General features: G+C 39.3%; 1 protein-coding gene across 1 annotated transcript in view; it reads right to left on the bottom strand.

Annotated features, from left to right (window-relative positions):
* Positions 1-8,522, bottom strand: part of LOC311249589 (dual specificity calcium/calmodulin-dependent 3',5'-cyclic nucleotide phosphodiesterase 1A-like) — a 368,687-nt gene extending 360,165 nt beyond the window's left edge. Inside the window, exon 1 of the mRNA XM_084340750.1 lies at positions 8,418-8,522. Within this exon, the coding sequence (XP_084196876.1) occupies positions 8,418-8,502 (85 nt within the window). The 5' untranslated portion in view covers positions 8,503-8,522. The remainder of the gene's footprint in view (positions 1-8,417) is intronic.
* Between the last annotated feature and the right edge of the window lie 7,961 nt (positions 8,523-16,483).

Raw genomic sequence — 16,483 nt, 5'->3', positions numbered from 1 at the left:
TCATGCTCTTTATCTCTATAGCTTCAACATATCACTGCTCAGAGACCCTGATTTTGACAAATATTTAAGGAGAGAGTGGGCAATCTTCATGCATATAGATAATTCACAAACAGCTCACCAACAGTAAAGCAGGTGGAAATTATATCGTATCTTACAAGTAGAAAATATAGACAGTTAATAAAGACAATCTAGAACTAGAAATCAAAGTGTTTGAAAGCCATAGTAAATGGTAGCCCATGTATTTTCTAACAGGCCTGTGCCTGGATTACTTGACCGAGGGGGCTGTTAAAAAATTCCGAGGGGGCTATTTTTTTTTGTCATAATATACAATGTATTCATTTACCCATGCAATGCAATGGGTAAAACTAGTAAAGGATACTGTTGAAATAATACATTTATCAATCAGAGCACACGAACAAACAAGCTCAGTGATTCATATTTTTGGAAACTATGAACATTGTGAAAAGGTTGGTGCGACAATAGATGGGCCGCAGTTACGGGGGAGGGACACTCTGCACTCTGCTGTGAAACTACTAATCACAACAGCTCTAAAGAGTTTCTGACAGAGGTATCAGCATGGGTGATTTCAATTGTAGCCACCTGGTTTGCCAGCTGTACTTTCCCCAGAAAACACATCGTCCTCTTTGGCTTGTCGAATGTTCACATGGCAGACTGCCCCCCCACAAGCACCGGGCTTGGATGCAGGAACATTACTTGGTTTCGGTGGGTTCTGCCACCAGGCCGATCATGTAGGGCACGTAGTCCCCCCACACATCAAACAGCACCTTCCATGTTCCTGAAACAACAGCTAAGCATAAACATTTAGGTTTTTTTGGCATTTCTCTGTCGAATGTATAAAGATCAAACAGAGGGGGCAAAAATTAATTAACAATACGTGCCATAGTCTCATTTTGATTTGAAATTATTTTTCAATGCAGATGTCTAACGTTTTGCGCTGTTGATTCACCAAAGCGCCTTTCACTCCTAATCAGTCAACCCACCCACCCACCCCTCGCTGTACATGCACACGCTCACACAGACATACTCCGATCCGAGGAACCCAAAAGTTACGCCACCTCCCTATCCTATCAGAAAGGCATGTCAATGTTTACAAGTTGTAGAAGGCAGAACTATGGTCATGACAAGGAAAAAACACCAAAGACCTCCAAGAACAGCTATCAACAGAAAGGTTAAGTTAATGTTTTAGCTTGCATTCTGTTTATCTCAAGTCTGTCTGTCTGTCTTGTTAATCTAAATAATGTCAGCTGGTAATTGTATTCCTTGGTCTGTTTCCTTAATTACCAGCCTCTTTCAGCACTGTTCTGTGACTTTGTGCCTGACAAACGTGTGACTGAAATGCAACTCATGTTATTTATTACATTTTATAAATGCTTACAGGTAATGCAATGGCGATTCTGAGGGGTGGCCATTCAAATGCCACAAATGCTTGAGATGCAATATGTGTTAATTGTGTTATTAAAAGTGATCAAAGATTTGTTTATTTGTTTATTTGTTTATTTATAGGATCCCCATTAGCTGATGTCATGACATTAGCTATTCTTCCTGGGGTCCCCAATGCAATTTTAAAAAGATGTCGGTAGTTACGTAAAAATAAACCTTTGTAGATACTATAAATAGACATAATTAGGCACATTGTTGACACCTTCTTTCTTTTTGACATTTTAATGGAGTCAAAGCTGTTATTTAAGGGATTCCAGAGCCCCACGAACACCTGTATTTTGCACACTGATTCTAACCCAATTTGACATATCCCGATTGACGTTTTTTACTTCAAAGTGAATTGACTGACTGACTGACTGACTGACTGACTGATTGATTGATTGATTGATTGATTGAGTGATTGAATTACATTTCTTTACTTTACCAATTTAGGTGCCATCTTGTGGTTAAATAAAAACACACCTGGCAAAGAACAAACCAAAAAAATCTAATTCCAGTATCTCCAACAAATGATATCTAAGCTAAATAATAACATAAACTAAGCATGTAAAGAACAACAAATATTTCTGTTTTTTCCTTACAAGCTTAGTTTGTCTTTTGCTTACAGATAAACTTTTTAATAAGGCCTATATTTAAGCATTAAGCTTTGATTTGAAGTTTTTGGTTTGTTCTGTTGCCTGGATTGCTGTGTTTTTATGTAACCACAAGATGGCGCCTCAATTAGTAAAGCAAACACAGGAAACAATACTGGTGACACAGATGATGAGCTGATGACTGATTAATGTTATTCTATAGGATGAGTTAAGAGCAGTTGAATTTTGCTACCCTAATCTAACTTGTGAAGAGATGAGGACTTTAATCCACTCCAAGGAAATGGCTCTTAGAAAATTTGTACCCTATCCTGAACATAATTACTGATTAAAAATAGACATGTAAAATAACCAGAGAATCATGAGGACTGTGATAGGTGGAAATGGAATAAAAAAATTACTTTTTTAAAAAAGATTTCTTTTACCAGCATAGACACCTTTATTTGACAGTTACGAGACAGGAAATCATGGGAGAGAGAGGGGATGTGACATGCAGCAAAGGACGTCCAGCCAGGATTCAAACCACGGTTGGCGTACGTGGTATAGTATGCCATGGCCACTCCACACTAGCTTTGTGTCCCATCTTGGCCACCCCAGTAAAAATGTCCTGGATACGCCACTGAGGTAATGGTGTGAATGATCTGCAGCTTGGAATACATAACCAAACTTGTGTTTTCCAGCAGGAACCTCAACCAGTCAGATCAGACAATAGACAAGATGGTTCCCCTCACATAATTTTTGAAACAAGACAATGATAGTCTCTCAGCCACGGTTTAGTTACAACAAAGTTTAGTTAAAGTGGATTTAAAAAGACTTTTGCCTATAGGTTTGTGTGAATAATGTATAATCAAAGCTGTATTAGATATAGATAACTGTGGTAACTGGACTAATTACCACATACACATGCAGTACACTATGAGTTAAAATAAAAACTTGATATGACACACTAATGGCCATGTTAATTTATATGGTTAATAATAAGTTTGTTAAAAGTGTGTTATGCTGTATTTCTTTCAGATTCATTTGAAGTTCACCACTGTTGTGGAGGAGCCTTAACACCACTGCAGAGGAGCTTTGGCATATTTACAATACTTGCATGGCATGTCAGATACCCCAGTATCTGGATGTACTGGGCTGTGAAGATGAGGATCCTAGTTATAGCCACTTCAATGACTGTTGACAGATTCTTCAAGCTTAGGCATGTTACGTGTGCCCAGGTAGCAGTACCTGTAGGTGTGTCCTGTCTCCGCCCTGCTCTGCCTGAGCTCAGGTGCTGGCAATCACCTGAGCATGTTAAAAGAAGGCAGCAGCAGGGCGGCTCTCTCTCTCTCTCTCTCTCTCTCTTTCTCGACAGGTGTGGTGACGGAGGAGGGAGACAGCGCTGTCCGCGCAGTCCTTTTGGTTGTTCTGTGTTTGCAGAGTTTGTTTGGTTTCAGTTCCCCGGCCTGTTAGAGTGCCGGGGCTTTATTATTTTTCACTTTTGGGTTGGGGTTCCTGGTAGTCCTGTTTTCGTCCCTTTCTTGTTTTCTTTCTATAGGTTAGTTGTTTTGGATAGGTAGGTTTAGTTGGGAGGGATCTCGGATGCGACAGTCGTGGCAGGCTGGTCTGGGGTCTCCTCTCTCTTTTGTTAATTTTGGCCAAGAACTCCTGTCCCTTTTGTTTTGTCTGGGATTATTTTTCTTATCGGGGTTTGAGTTCAGCCACGGCTGTTTGGTCACTGTTAATAAACGTTAACATTTGAATTGACTGCGTTGAGTCGGCGTCTTATGTGTTACCGGCCTTCTTGTGTTTGAGCCTGTGTTTCCTTGTTTATTTTAAAGCCGTAACAAGGCAGTCCATCAAAGTCACAAATGACCTTGGAATAAAAAAATTGCCCTCTGGAAGGTGAGACCATTCTTAGACAGAGCAATGTTTTTGCTTGCCAGTCCCAATGGTCTGGTGCTGAATTTTGAAGTTAACTGGCCCAGCAGCTAGCAATCAGAGGCAATGCAGTGGGTCGGATTGCACAGTCTCTTCGAAAAGAAAGACACCTTTACTTTCACAGGTATTTCGCCTCTGTCAAAGTGCTGGACATGGTGAAAGTAAATGGACTCCTGGGAACAGGGACCATTGTGAAAAATAGAATCCCTGCACTCTGCAAGTTAAAGATGTCAGATGACACCAAGCTACAAGAACAAGGAAGAGGTATGTCTGAGATGATTTCAGACAACTATTAGAGGTTGTTTTGACGAGGTGGCAGGATAACAAGGCAGTTCTGATAGTGTCCAGTGTCCAGTGTCCATGGAATAGAGCCTCAGGACAGCTGCAGGAGGTGGTCATTGCTTTGCCACTGTGCCTAGACTGGCTGATACGCAGGTGTTCCTGATTCCCAGGCTCCGCCTCAAACTACAGCTACTGCAGGGGGAAGGGAAATACACAGACAGACACAGGCAGCACAAACATGCAGCAAAGACAGCCCTGGGCCGTCACACTGAATACAACAAAAACCTGTGTGTGTGTGTGTGTGTGTGCACATTATTTAACCAAAGTGTCACAAACAGCTATACAGAGTACAGGTCAGACCACCAGATCTCAGGAAGACTTCAGAAGGAGAGGGTCTGGTATTTTGAGTTCAAGGTGCAGCTGGCAGAAGAATGGATTGCTCAGGCAAAGGGTGGTCAATGTCAACAGATTGACAAGGTGGCCAGTGATGATGATGTGATGAGCACTGATGACAAGTACAATAAAGAGGAGGCTAGTTGAATCACAGCCCCATGACAATGTCAAAAAATACAGGGCACTCTATTTGCCAATGATGGTGGTGGCAGGTCATGCATCACGATGCAGGAGAGAGGGATGCAAAGGGAAAATATTTGTTAAAGGTGTAGTTGGTAATGTTGGAGAGCTAGCAAGATTTGAAAGTGGCACCTCGTCTAAGCTCCACCCCCTTCTCCCCCTCCCGTCAGTGCTCCGTCCAAAGCCCCGCCCCCACAAACTTGAACGCGCATCAGACAGTCCATCAGCAGGGCAGAGGAGAGCGGTTAGCATTGGGCTAATACAAGCTACAATAGTAGCTAAGTTGGCTAACGTTACATATTTCATGAAAATAACAAATCCCCCTGAAGCAAAACAAATAATTACCTGTCCAACAGAAAGACAGCAACCTCTGCATCACTTCTGGAAGTGCTACTTTTGGCTGCATTTTCTCTGCCATTGTTCTCTCTTGCTAACTCTGCTTCTTCTTCTTCTGCTGTTTTATGGCTGTTGGCAACACCTTTTAGGTGTGCATTACCGCCACCTTCTGACCTGGAGTGTGGATCTCCTGCTAACTCCATATGGAGTGTGCTGAATATATCCGGCAATGGTGACACGTGATGAGTGCGCGCAGGGAGGAGGGGGGGCAGAGGGGGGTGCAGGCAGGACGAGACATGAAGGCATCTGATTGATTCTTTCAACTCGGACCGAGAGGGAGGGATTGGTCAGAGTTTTTACAGGCCTGCAGCTGCCACAGAGGTCTGATTTATTTCGTTCCTTTTTCTGAACACATTATGTATGAACTACTCTCAGGGTGGAAAGACCATTTCACCCAATGTAACAAAACGTGTTTCTGAACAGGATTACCAACTATACCTTTAAGTGATTAAAATGCAACATGTTTGTGTGTGGTTAAAAGACAAAAAACTGCTTATTGTCATACCATACATGATCTGTTGTTAGTGCTGTGTGTGACGTGACAAGCTTTTTTTTAAACATATCATTATGAAGTAAATGCTGATTGCACAATGGCTACACACCAATGACATCATCTATGACACCAACAAACTTCCATATTGCTATGCTATTTTGTCTACAACTGGGCATGAAATCTCCTAGGAAAATAATGATTGACTGGCTGCCACCCTGGACCCATTTTGTCTGCTTTCAAGTTTCCATTATAGAGTAAATTAATTTTTGACTCATGTTGTCATGTTTTGTTTGTAGTTGCTACCTCTAGGGAGGCAAAAACGGTCAGGTGTAAATTATATTATAATTTTACATAAAACAAATACAAAATTGGGAGTAATCTAAATAGGTAGAATTAACCCTTTGGCTCACAATGTGCACTGGAATGTAGAGATTCATTTTCAGTCAGAAAAAATGTAAAACTAATTCATTCATCATTATATCTGGATAAAAGTTTATTTTACTAAATTGTTTCGTTGAATTTTTTTTCCTTTTACCTGTCTGGCTTTTTGTGTATAAGAGAATTAAACAATTATTGATGAGGCCATTTCAACAATATTGCCTTTTGTTTTGAAGCACTCAAAAGTTGTGTTGCACATGCCATACTTTTACTGACAGATCAGTTCACCTACAAATCTTGCTTAAAAAGTAGTTCAACTGAGGGTATTACTTTGTATACCAATAAATGTGTCAGCTGCCAATGTATTCAACTTGTAGTAAAATGTGGTAATGGTATTTTCACGTACCAGATATTAGCCACCACAAAGCTGAGGTCCACAGGTTTGTGTACTAATGTCATGACCATCATTTGTACATACATAAATACCTGCAAAACTGTTGGATCCCAGATCAACTGGAGATCATAGCGTTGTTGCCATGCAGTTATGAAATGATAAAGGTTATCTCTTACAAAACTTTAGAGGTCCACAGTGACAAAGTGCATAGCTGACATAATGAAATGATACTCAAATTACGGCAGTCACACCACACCAAACTACGTCCCATATACAGTAACTCTACAAAGGTCTTATTTAATCTTAAAAAATGTATTAATTTTAGCCTCTGAACTGGATGGATGACACTTGAACAACAGGACCCCAGAGGGCCTCTTGGCTAATGTATGTGTGAGACACTGCACCTGCTGTTGTGTTTTTGTGGTTTGACTAGAGTTGAACTACTGTAACAGCACCAACTGACAAGAGACATTGTGACCTGTTCACCCAAGATTTATAGGGCCACGGTTTAACTGACACTGCTGATATTTGATATGTTTTATCCTGTGTTTTAGGAATTAACAACAACAGACAGACACAAACAGACACACACCACAAATACACACAAAGTGAAAACCTGGCTGGCAGGTAACAAGCAAATAACCATGGTCTCACACTGCTGCATTATTTACATTTGGGAACAGGGAATGCTGTGCTTATTCAAGTCAGATAAAATGAATTATCCAGCAATCCATTAGAATACATTAGACTGAACATGGACTTAGATATTCACAAAATAAGTCTAAGTACCAAAAGAAAGAAAGAGGGCCATTTCATTACAAAAAGAGGCAAAATTTAGCAAACGTTTAGTCTTCCAATTTACGACGTTTCATCATGCCAGTCTTGACTGGAAACACCACACAGACTGAGAGTTGTGTAAGTATAAGACAGAGACAAAAGTGAAGTTTGGCCTTTGCCCTTGGCAAGCACTCCTATAAGCTTTTTGAGTTTGAAATTAAGCTTACCTTTGTAATTTGAATTTCTTTTTGTATTTTTGATGTATATTCCAACCAAAATATCTGTCCTCTTTGAGGTTGTCTGATTCTGTTGTCGGACTCCCTGTGTGAAGTTGATAGTTTAACTTTAAAAGATGTCTTAAATTTAAGGAAACAAATTGTTAAAGCTAAATTGAGTGATGTCGTATTTGTTATTGCTATATCTGACTGGCTATTTCAATAACTGAAATTCACTGAGATGTGTTTTGGTTATGTGATTGTGAAGGTTATACATTCTTGCAGATTATTTCTGTTAAAAAGTTTTCTTTTTAATTGGGTTAAACTTCATTGTTAACCAGCTGTTACAAGTACTAACATGAGAAGGTCCTGAAATAAGTATGTTGATGACAGCATGCGATTAAAGAAGCCAGGGTGCTTTTGTCTCTTAAGCAAGTCATTGTTTGACTTGCATTCGATTGAAAGAAACAAACCCCCATTTCCATTCCTAGGTCAGAAGGTTTGGACAGCTATTTCCTGTTGTGGTTTTCATTGCAGGAAAAGGGTTGGTTCATTCATTAATTTGAATAACATTTCAATACACTTGTTGCAAATGTTTTTGCATGTATCATCACTCACTCCATTTGTATGCTTATTCGGGATCCGTATATATTTTTGAGATGTCTTTGGAAGAATTCAATTAATTTTGATTTTTGTTTATTTAAATTCACAGCAGTGTTTGCAAATGCACTTTTCCAAACTGATTATTTTGATTGTGACCTGTATGTTTTTTAAGCAGTAATTTCTTCAATCCAAATGGAATGGGTGGGCCCCTCTACACCACACGTAGCTAACAATCTGTTAAGAGACACAATCTCTCTTTCTCTCTCTCTCTCTCTCTATCTCTCTCTCTCTCTCACACACACACACACACGCATATGTAACAAACAGTCTCTTACCGATGGTGAAGCTAAATCCATCAATGCTAAAAGTGGCACTCCGACACTTTTTAAATCCCTGTTTTTTAGATGTCGGTTCTGTCATTGTGGCTCTTGATGTGCACTCCTCTGTGGTCTTGTCAGCTTGTGGATAAGTGTGGAGAGAAGAGCACTGTTTCCCAGGAGAGGACTGAAGCCAGAGGCTCTTCCCCCCTGAGTAGCTGTAACCCTGGTAGTGCTTTCAATCCTGCTGGAGACTGGTGGAGCTTAAAGCAGTCGTGTTCAGGAGAAATGCTGGCGTACTTCCCCCTCCTCCGTTATGTTCTTCATCCCTCAAGGCCACTGTGATTCTGCAGGAGCACTCACAATAGCAGCTCCCTCCCTTTGTCTCTCTTCTGCTTCTGTCTTACCTCCATCATTCACACCTGACTACACACACACACACACACATATATATATATATATATATATATATATATATATACAGTACAGACCAAAAGTTTGGACACACCTTCTCATTCAAAGAGTTTTCTTTATTTTCATGACTATGAAAATTGTAGATTCACACTGAAGGCATCAAAACTATGAATTAACACGTGGAATTATATACTTACCAAATAAGTGTGAAACAACTGAAAATATGTCTTATATTCTAGGTTCTTCAAAGTAGCCACCTTTTGCTTTGATTACTGCTTCGCACACTCTTGGCATTCTCTTGATGAGCTTCAAGAGGTAGTCACCTGAAATGGTCTTCCAACAGTCTTGAAGGAGTTCCCAGAGATGCTTAGCACTTGTTGGCCCTTTTGCCTTCACTCTGCGGTCCAGCTCACCCCAAACCATCTCGATTGGGCTCAGGTCCGGTGACTGTGGAGGCCAGGTCATCTGGCGCAGCACCCCATCACTCTCCTTCTTGGTCAAATAGCCCTCACACAGCCTGGAGGTGTGTTTGGGGTCATTGGTCGTGTTGAAAAATAAATGATGGTCCAACTAAACGCAAACCGGATGGAATAGCATGCCGCTGCAAGATGCTGTGGTAGCCATGCTGGTTCAGTATGCCTTCAATTTTGAATAAATCCCCAACAGTGTCACCAGCAAAGCACCCCCACATCATCACACCTCCTCCTCCATGCTTCACGGTGGGAACCAGGCATGTAGAGTCCATCCGTTCACCTTTTCTGCGTCGCACAAAGACACGGTGGTTGGAACCAAAGATCTCAAATTTGGACTCATCAGACCAAAGCACAGATTTCCACTGGTCTAATGTCCATTCCTTGTGTTCTTTAGCCCAAACAAGTCTCTTCTGCTTGTTGCCTGTCCTTAGCAGTGGTTTCCTAGCAGCTATTCTACCATGAAGGCCTGATTCACACAGTCTCCTCTTAACAGTTGTTCTAGAGATGTGTCTGCTGCTAGAACTCTGTGTGGCATTGACCTGGTCTCTAATCTGAGCTGCTGTTAACCTGCGATTTCTGAGGCTGTTGACTCGGATGAACTTATCCTCCGCAGCAGAGGTGACTCTTGGTCTTCCTTTCCTGGGGCGGTCCTCATGTGAGCCAGTTTCTTTGTAGCGCTTGATGGTTTTTGCGACTGCACTTGGGGACACTTTCAAAGTTTTCCCAATTTTTCGGACTGACTGACCTTCATTTCTTAAAGTAATGATGGCCACTCGTTTTTCTTTACTTAGCTGCTTTTTTCTTGCCATAATACAAATTCTAGCAGTCTGTTTAGTAGGACTATCAGCTGTGTATCCACCTGACTTCTGCACAACACAACTGATGGTCCCAACCCCATTTATAAGGCAAGAAATCCCACTTATTAAACCTGACAGGGCACACCTGGGAAGTGAAAACCATTTCAGGTGACTACCTCTTGAAGCTCATCAAGAGAATGCAGAGTGTGTGCAAAGCAGTAATCAGAGCAAAAGGTGGCTACTTTGAAGAAACTAGAATATAAGGCGTATTTTCAGTTGTTTTACACTTTTTTGTTAAGTACATATTTCCACGTGTTTATTCATAGTTTTGATGCCTTCAGTGTGAATCTACAATGTCAATAGTCATGAAAAGAAAGGAAACTCATTGAATGAGAAGGTGTGTCCAAACTTTTGGTCTGTACTGTATATATATATGTGCGTGCGTTCATTAATTGTCCTTTTAAATAAGTTAACTGTGAACCTCAAACTTCAGGAACCTGCTGCTATTCCAGCTAACTGTGGCTAGACTGCTACAGCCACTTCACCAACGTCACAAACATAAAACGAGCCCAGAGAAGATTAGAAAAGGCACCTTTATTTCAGAAAGAGGCTGAAAAAGAGGGTAGGTGTCAGATAAGAAAAGAATACTCTCGTCAATGTGAATCTTGAACTTCAGCTGTGAATCTGTGAAGAAAAAGAATAGAAATTAGCATGAAAACACAATGACATTATGCACATTACATTCGAGAACCAAACTTTGTCTTTGCCAAACTTTAACTCGTATGACATAAGTTTATTACACTACTTCTTAGAATTATGTGGAGGGGGGGGGAAAAATCAGATATAACAACTTTCTCGCTGGATATTCCTGGTGTTTCCCCCTGAGCCCCCTGCAGCACATAAATGCACTAGCCCCATGATAATATGAATGAGATTCCTTCAGTTTAAGTTACAATGCCTGGTGCCACACACACACACACACACACACAGGAGGTCAATGGGACAAAAATGTCCACTAACTATAATTATTAACATACATAATAAACATTATTAGCCTAACTACTAAAATATACAATTATGCTCAACAACATTTCAGGGTAGTTTACTTCACTGTTTGAAATTTGTGTTGGGAATGGATGGTAGGGCAGGTGTGGTTATCAGGAATTAATAATTATTTTCAATAATTATTAAAATTAATAAAATAAAAATTAATAAAATTAATCTTCAAATCGTTAAAAACGGGGCACCACCCTGAAATCAGGGACCAATAACCAGACCAAAATTAGTCTCAAAGAAGGGTTCACTTTAAATGTAAATATTTGTAAAATATTTACAATTAAAGGAACAGTGAAGGAAATGAATCCGAGCACTGGCCATCACAACCAATAAATGTTACAAAACATATGCACAAAATAATCACAGAAAACTGCTATGTACAATATAATAGACTTTATTATTGTTCGCAAATTGATTAAATCAATAATACTTTCAATAAACACCAATCAGTTACTCAACCAAAGCAGCTAAACTATGAAACTAAACTAAGACAAACTCAAGCACAAATAACAAACAAGCATGGGTGTGTGTGTGTGTGTGTGTGTGTGTGACAGAGACAAAGAAAGAGGAGCCAAGATGGCGGTTGTAGTCAAAGAAACAAAATGGCGGAGAGCCAAAATGACGGTCACGCTCCCTTGGAGGGTGACGTCACGGAGTGTTCCGTTGAAAGGACTACAAAAATGGCCGAACAGGAAATGGGAACTCACGTTCGTTCGACTACAAAAATGGCTGACACGTGACTTGGAGAGGTCACGCGTGGATACGAATTCAAAGGGACAATAGATTTTGCTGAATCATCTGTCTGGAATTCCAAAAATGGTGCACGTGAATACGTCACCTAAAGCTAGTCAATTGAACGAACGCGCGAGATTTGAACAACGGCAATGGTTACACCACCGTTGGACTCGTGTGCACTTTGATTGCACAGGAGATTCATTTGTAGGGGAAGTGACCTACGGTCCCACAAAAGGTGGACGTGCTACCACGAGGCTTCTGTCTCTTAAGTCATGAAAAGGGAGATATCACGAGACACACATATCTTATGTTATAGCGAGGTCTTCAACCATAAGTCTCCAACAGGTCGCTCATAAGATTAGGTGTGTGCGCGCGTAACCCCTGATATGTTGTTATGTGGTGTTCATTGGGGCACTATTTGTCCACAATTTATAACCGTAATAAAGCTGGGAGATAATCTAATGCTGTCCGTTTCGATAGCTTGCACGTTTTCATGTAGTGACTGTAAACGATGAGTAACTTACTAAAACACTATGAACGTCTTGTCTTGAAAAGTTGCAGATTCCTTAGTTCATGCAGATAATCAACGTAATTGTTGAACAGTGTGATCGGGAGGTAACTTTAGCATGCTACTTACTGTTGTCGTACCGAGTTGGTTGTAGTTATTACGCCGAACACAACGTCACAACTTGCGATTGTATTTAGTAACTCCCGAAAACATAGTTATATTTTCAGATGTTACTAAACACATTCACGCCCAAGCGTCGTGTTTTGGAAGTAACTTAGTCGGTGCAATCACTATAACCAACTCGGTATGAGAATAATTCTAGCATGCTAATGTGCTGTGCAGCCTATATGCTAACAAACTACCAACTGCTATCTCTGAATCTAGCTTGATGTTGGCACATCAATGTTTTTGATGTTTCCAAACGAGGCTTCGTGATTCGCCGGCTTCGTCAACAAATTCACATGTATTCATTTTCCCCAGGGTTGCTCATACAGTGACAGTATTTACGACACTGGTAACAGATAATTGCGCTTCTCAACCAGCCGGGGGTAGTAATGAGTCCAAACTACCTAGTGTTGCTTTATGTTGACTATAAGACTTTAATACGTATTAGTTAACTGTACACAAAATAATTTAGTCACATCATTGTGTTTGTGTTGAAAAAACATTGATATATACATTAAACAACTCAATAACTTTGTGTTACGTATACTAGATATTCCCACTTAATATGACATAAACTTCTATGTTATTAAAACACAAATTATTTTATCAATTGATTGAAAATGTCATGTTAAACTGACATAACTTGTCAGACAAGGGTCATGTGACACATTTATTTTTGAGTTAGGTGTACTCATAACTTTCATGTTACTGTACTGAAAAGTTGAGTGTGCAAGCTGTTTCCAATAAATCTTTGAGTAGAGTAAGCTAATTGGGATTTAGCTGAATAATGAAAAATGTTGTGAATTTGTCTTTAAAATTGCAATATATAACTGTTGTTATACATAAAATGACTAAGTTATAACACTGTTTTGTTTAATAAACATAAAAAATGTATGTCATATAACATATATTTCCTAATAATATAATATGACATAGAATTAAATGCTCACAAAACACAAATTATTTTGTTGTGTGATTCTGTTGAACTGACATAAATGTCCAGTCAGACAAGGGTCATGTGACACAGTTATTTTGTGTCTAGTGTACTCAAAACTTTCATGTTACCGCACTGTACTAAACTAAAAGTTTTGAGTGCAAGCTGTTTCCAATAAATGTTTAAATTGAGTGAGTGAATTGGGATTTACAGTGTAGATTAAGCCATGCTGAAAGATGCTGGTTCAATGTTGAAAGTGCAAACGCCTCATTGAGAAGGTCAGTTCATATGGGCGAGCTTCTTTTTAACAAATAAACCAAACCTAAACCTACTCACAGAGCAGATGGTGTCCTGTTTTCATGTTTGCCCTGTCATGTACAGAGTGTGTTTCCCACTGCATACACACTGTAGGTTCGTCAATAACTTGCAGCATCTGTTTCAGTTTGTTCTGTCCTCTCTAGTAACTATACAAACTGGACGGTTGAGTATTACCCTTACTCACAGGGAACTTTATTAAACACTTTCCGTAACTCACTCTAAGTACAATGCGGTCTCTGCTCTTTCCCAGGTATAACAACAACTACGCATGTGCTGTGCTTCAACTAATGCAGTCCGTCTGGAAACAATACCATTGTTACAGCATCTAGTAACAACACACAGATGGTAACAAATGATGTAATATTATTAAAACTTCAGGAGAGCATTTAGTAATCATTACTGACTGAGTTACTTCTGTTTAGAATAACATTGAGTGGTTAGTTTTTACCATGTGAATATATGCTTTCAAAGAAAGTATGCTGGACTTAGGACAAAGACACTGTGACAGCTAAGGGCCACATAGATACTGTATATGTGAAATTGTACCTTTTATGTATGTGCAACCCATGACTGAAAGACAGCAATCTTTCCAGAGCTGACAGAATTGTGGAAGAGGTTAACTCTGAGGCATTCTGCTTTATATTTCTGTGTTATGCTATTCTTCCAGTTTCTGAGGTATAAATGTGATGGATATATCTTTTGTCGAGACGTGATTGTCAAGAGTGTTCAGGAAACCAAGCAGAAATGAAGCTGTAGGCTCCCATGAGAGTGCAGCCAGTGGAACAGGCCAAATGATTGTTGCATGACTGTTTATACAGTATAATTTTTATTTTTGTTTCAAAGACATTAGCACTGGAACTGGAATCACTGACATTTTGCCAGTCGTGGTCATCTGAGTTGCAGCAGACAGGCAGAGGCTGAGAGTAGTTCTGCACTATTACATACTCCCTCTAGGTGTCTCTGTAGACCAAATAGCTTTGTAGCTTCTCTTTATTGTTTCTTCCTCAGACATAAATTGAATTTAGGCTGTTTCCTTTTCTGAGAAGCACATGATCATCCTGTGATTTTTTCCCCCTCTTCTTTTTTCTGTCTCTCTGACATTGGAGCTGTTGTCAGTGTTACTACTAAGTCCAGACTGAATTTTACAGGCAGTGGAACGAAATGTATCCAGTGGGTTGGTTCCTTGCAGTTTTCCTGGCAGTAGGCACCTCTCAGCTTTGCTGTGCTGGCCCTCTCCATGCCCAGTGCAAAGTAGAATGGTATGCTTATTTTTGTTTTGTTTTATTTAGTTGTTTATTTATTAATTATTATTATTATTATTATTTTTATTATTTATTGTATTTGTTTTGTAAATAATTTGACATAAATGTGTCATATTTGGTTTTCATAACAGTCTCAGATTGTTTTCTATTCTCAAAAATTGCATTATTCTGCACAAAATGACTATCCACAAAACGTTTTTTATTACATTAGTACTAATGTGTACATGTACTAATAGATAATTATGAATTCAGTTACTATTAAAGCATGAATTTCCTCTCAGTATTTGATGCATGTGTGTCGCAGGTTTAGGTTCTAGTGATCTTAAGCTAATATTACCTTATGCATGATTCCATCAGTGTTGGTGAGGGTTGTATGTGATCACTGTTTGACTTTGCCAGGGCAGTTTTACTATATTTGGCACATTACATTGATTCATAATGCTTGTGGTTGAGGCATCACTAATATAGACAACAATAGGTCTAAGTTCTATTTACTTTCATCATTTTACTAGATTTTGAGATAATTCACTGTGAATTGACTGAATCATAATGTTTGTTTACAATAACATCCGGGTAGAAAACTCACGCATCACACCTTTTCCTACATACAATTTAACTTTATTGGATATTTCAAAGTGTATATATCCAATTAATCCAAATGCATGTTTGATGCTTTCATATCTCATTAATAACAACACTTAACCCTAGATTGGAGATTGTCTTTGCTTGTTGGGCCACAGACTAAAGAAAACGACTTGAGTTAAACCAAAATAGCAGTTCGTATAAGGTAGATATCAAAGACACTAGCAAAGCAATATAGTACATGAAATAAGCACAGAAGAAATATCAGGTCGGACAAACATGTTTTACTATAAATCTTTACACATTACAGTTATGGCTGAAAATCACAACAGAAATAAACATGATCCCAATTTCCACAACGCAAATCAACTGTTTTCTGGTGATTGTGATTGGGTTTACAAAAATACAGAAATGCAAGGACAAGAAGAGAAACAAGAATAAAACAAGAAGAGTAAAGGCCTACAGAGGTCATCTAAACACACACTCACATTTACTGAACGCTGCTATTCAAACGGCCAATCTCCATGCCTAATTCATGAGTGCACTGTATTCAAGCAAACAAACAAGTAAACCTCATCAGCAACACTGAGTGAAAAAAAACAAAACATAAAAGGACATTAACTGACTTTCTTTGACATTCTAAACTTCACTGTGGTTGAATTTGTGGTTTGTTTTAAATGGCATATTAGTTTGCATGTGTGTATCGGTTCCAATTAACCAATTAAATTAACATTCAAGATGTTTCCTGTCAAAACAACAGTGCAAGCATTTGGGCATATGTTGGGAAAGAACATGTGATATGATCATCTTATTAGACGTAATAGGTTTAACTGATTAGTC

This window comes from Pagrus pagrus (assembly GCF_965226575.1).
Source record: "Pagrus pagrus genome assembly, chromosome: 20".
NCBI classification, from domain to species: Eukaryota; Metazoa; Chordata; class Actinopteri; order Spariformes; family Sparidae; genus Pagrus; species Pagrus pagrus.
This window is presented reverse-complemented; position numbering and strand designations above follow the sequence as displayed.